Genomic DNA, 4,071 nt, shown 5'->3' with positions numbered 1-4,071 from the left:
GCCCATGCATCAAGTTCAAGTCTAGTGAGCTGAGCCCATCCATAAGCATGAGATAGAATCCAAAGATGGCACATGCCTAACCAACATGATAACTTTAAATAATATGGTTCGCTTGTTACAATTGTAGAAGGACAAGATATGGGTTGTGCAATCTCGATATATTGATCGGTGCACCAGGCACGTATATATAAGTACAGAGGTGGGCCATAACCTCAACTATACAAAGGAAACAGGAGGTGGGCCCTACACACAAATATACACGTACACAATATACTCAACAACAATAAAACTCTGCTCTCCACAGACATGCACATGATACATTTCATCATGCTCAGCGAAACCCAAGACACCCAAACCACTTGGCATACTGCAATTTGCCAATGGAGTACTCTATGGAAACATGAATGATGAAAACGGATGAAACATGGCATGGCAAGCCGACAAAAATATACGGAATATATTGCCAGAATTACTACAATTCGATTCGACCTCCTAATACAACTTTGATTTGATTCGATGAATCTGTAAACAAGAAGGAAAATTGGTGGCAAGTTTTACTCCCTGGAACACGGTCTTCTCGTCGCCCGGTCAAAGCATGGCGGTTACCACCCCTTTGAATAATCCAATTCTTTTGTTCTCACTTCTGGTCCCGGTTATTTTGGGATAGACCATACTTGATGACAGTGAGATGTCATATGACCCTGTCGTCATTAGGAACATGAGTTTCTTCTCCACAAGATTCATGTTGGAACCAAACCGAAAAATTCTAGCGAAATGCCGGAATTGTTCGAAAAGTCCAGTTTCAGCGGCTGCTGCTCTTCTTCTCCCTGGCAGCCTAGTAACTACAGTCATAGCTAACTGCTAATTAGAAGTATGCAGGTGGAGACCGCACCCGAGAAAAAGGCACACTTATCATAGATCAATTCAACGATGCTCATGCTCATGTTCATAGCTCAATGATAGGTGTTATAAATATCTAGCCGCTCTCGTCATAGAGGAGATACCTACTTGGTCACTCCATGGCATCTTGCCAAGATGATGCCATCAACATTGTGATGTGGAAATGCACGCTCCAATGTTTTCTTCTCCAATTAAATGCATAATTGGTCAAACATACACAACTTGGGTGTCCGTCCGGTGGCTTTCCCCTCCCTGGCTTCCTTTGGTCATTGTCACATTTGAAAATTTTCTGCAGGCCATACTACGACCGCGTGCATGCCGAGATGTGGTTGATGTATTGACCGTGCTTCGGTCATTTAGTTTTAGAAAAAATGTCAAGCATCTCCTTGAAATTTGAATTTGAATTCAAACATAGTTTTGTATGGGGATTGGTAGGTACCAGCCCCAAGAACTGGGATCTTCTTCTCCTTCTTCTTAATGGTGGTCCAATACTGCTAATAATTCTCTCATATCACACAGGGCCACCCAAGGTTCTGCCAGTGTATATTCCTTCCTGGCTCACCAGGAAAATCAGGCTAATAATAGAAGCAGTACACTGTACACCTAAGCCTAAGCCTGGTGATTAAAGGTGCACAGTTCACATAAAGAACATTGTTGAACTGAATCATATGGTACCATTTAGCAACCATATTCAGCAATGCAAAATATGCAAGTGTCATCATGTTTAGTCATGTTATTAGGTGCATCAAGTAAAGTCTGGTGAGCAAAACTATCCACAAACATGAGACAAATTCCAGATCCATCTCACCTCTCTCTCGTCAACATGATACCTTTTCTTTAACAAATGGTTCATTTGTTACAAATGACTCTTGCTCTCTCTACACACATGACAGACACATACATAGTTGCACATGATGCATTCATCATGGTCAAGAATGGAGACCCAAAACACACACACCCAAGGAAGGCACAAACCACTTGGCACATTGCCCTGTAACAAGATGAATGGAACGACCAAGCATGGCAGGCCAAAATAATGGCAACCAATTGGCCAGTGCTGCAAGAATTACTAGTACAAATTCAATCTCCTAATCTGCAAGTATAAATTACCTTTACTCCAGTAATCATATGTATATATGTGATGTGATGTAACCTTGATCTGATTCCATGGATGATCACCCGTTTGATCTTCTTCCTGATCGATCATCTGGTTCTTCAAAAATAATGGCGGCAGTTCTGGCTGCTCTGCTCTGTTCAGCTCTGTTTCTGCTGTCGTCAAGGCCTCAAGGGAGGTCGTGCTCCAGCTTGTCCAGGAACGCGCCGTCGCCGTCGCCGGCCAGCCTACCGGAGCCGCGGCCGATCTTGCTGGACAGCGACCCCATGGCCGACGAGAGGCCCTTGAAGCTGCTGCTCCCCTCGCGGGACCTGCGCGAGCGCCTCCGGCTCAGCCGGGGCGACGCGGGCTTCTCGTCGGCCTCGTCGCCGGCGCCCGCGACCGCGACGGCCTTGGCCTTGGAGTCGGCGACGACGAGGCGGGAGATGCAGCTGCGGCAGAAGGGGCAGGCCGGCGGCTTGAGAGTCAGCGTGGCCGGGTTGGGCTTGCTGTGGCAGCAGAGCGCGAGCGTGCAGGCGGCGCACATCCGGTGCCCGCAGTCCTCCACCTGGATGCTGCACGCCTGCTCGAAGCAGATGCTGCACACCTCCTCGTCCTCCTGGTCGTCGACCTCGTCGTCGTCGTCGCCGGCGCCGGCGTCGGAGAGCGCCGGCGAGGAAGAGTCCGAGTACTTGGTGCCCTTGAGGATCTTCTTCTCCCGCTCCCGGTTGGCCTCGGCGAGGGCCGCCTCCAGGAGCGCCCTCGCGTCCGCCCGCAGCTCGCCGATGAACTTGAGCGGCGACGGCCACACCATGGGCTCCGCGGCCGATGGGTTCAGCAGCGCCGCGCACGCACCGTGGCCGCGCTTCATCGCCACCAAGTAGGCGATCCGGCCCGCCGAGTCCCGGTGCACGCGGTCGGCGCCCCACGCCAGCAGCTCCCGGACGCACTCCAGGCTGCCGCCGCGCGCCGCCAGGTGCAGCGCCGTGCTCCCGGGGAAGCCGTAGGAGCCCGTGGGGGCGGAGACGATGGCGCCGCTCTCGAGCAGCAGGTGCACGCACTCCGGCCGGCCCTGCCTGGCCGCCACGTGCAGCGGCGTGGCGCCGTGCTCGTCCCGGACGTTGACGAAGCGCACGAAGCCCCACGAGTCGGCCACCGGCGTGGTGCGGGCCGCGGCGAGGATGGCCCGCAGGCAGTCGGCGTGGCCGTAGTAGGCCGCGTGGTGCAGGCACGTCCGCGCGTTCACCGAGTCGAACATCAAAATCTGGAAATCGAAATTTAATCAGGGTCAGTTAATTGGAAACCATGGAAGTCGTCGCGAGGTAGACGACGACGGACGTATGGTGGAGAAAGAGTTCGGTTTCGGAGGTGGCACTGACATTGGCGCCGGCGCGGAGGAGGGCGAGCGCGCAGTCGATGTGGCCGTGGGTGGCGGCGAGCATGAGCGGGGTGCGCTTGCGGCGGTCTACCACGTCCGGGCGCACGCCGCGGGCGAGGAGCATGTCGACGGCCGGGAGGCAGCCGTTGGCGGCGGCGACGTGGAGCGCGGTGAGGCGGTCGTAGATGGTGGCGCGGCGGGCGAGCGCCGGGTCGGCGGCGAGGAGGCCGTCGAGCGCGTCTACGTCGCCGGCCTGCGCGGCGCTGAAGAAGTCGTGCTCGTCGCCATCGCGGCTGCAGCTGAGCCCGTGCCCCATCTCCTCCGGCCGACCGGCCCCGGCGAGGTCAGAGGTGGGTGGGGGTGCCGGTGCGGTGGGTGGTACGGAACGGAGTGGGGGGAGAAGAGGAGGGAAAATTCAGAGTGTGCGCGGCCTTTTTATTCCTCAGAGCACGAGCTCCGGTTGGATCTTTCTGCCTTGACTTCCACACCCGGAAAAAAATTCTATGAGACCAGGTCTCACGGATTAGCAGGTGAGACCCATCCTGATGGATGACACGTGGCATTCACAAATCACAAAACATTCACCCCACCTCCACCTGAAATCAGGGGGGGAGAGATTAGATGCTTTGTGATTTGTGAATGCCACATGTCATCCATCAGGGCGGGTCCACACCCTCCCACTTGGACGCCATTTTCCTTT

At 54.3% G+C, this 4,071-nt stretch overlaps 1 protein-coding gene across 1 annotated transcript; it reads right to left on the bottom strand.

Annotated features, from left to right (window-relative positions):
• Positions 1-1,713: 1,713 nt before the first annotated feature.
• LOC119270787 (E3 ubiquitin-protein ligase XB3-like) lies at positions 1,714-3,771 on the bottom strand. The gene is made up of 2 exons (XM_037552840.1): positions 3,373-3,771; positions 1,714-3,257 (listed from the first exon to the last, which is right to left on the bottom strand). The coding sequence occupies exons 1-2, from the start codon at positions 3,685-3,687 to the stop codon at positions 2,184-2,186; spliced, it is 1,389 nt and encodes a 462-aa protein (XP_037408737.1). The 5' UTR covers positions 3,688-3,771; the 3' UTR covers positions 1,714-2,183.
• Between the last annotated feature and the right edge of the window lie 300 nt (positions 3,772-4,071).

The sequence above is a fragment of the Triticum dicoccoides genome, chromosome 3A, assembly GCF_002162155.2.
Source record: "Triticum dicoccoides isolate Atlit2015 ecotype Zavitan chromosome 3A, WEW_v2.0, whole genome shotgun sequence".
Classification (NCBI taxonomy): domain Eukaryota; kingdom Viridiplantae; phylum Streptophyta; class Magnoliopsida; order Poales; family Poaceae; genus Triticum; species Triticum dicoccoides.
This window is presented reverse-complemented; position numbering and strand designations above follow the sequence as displayed.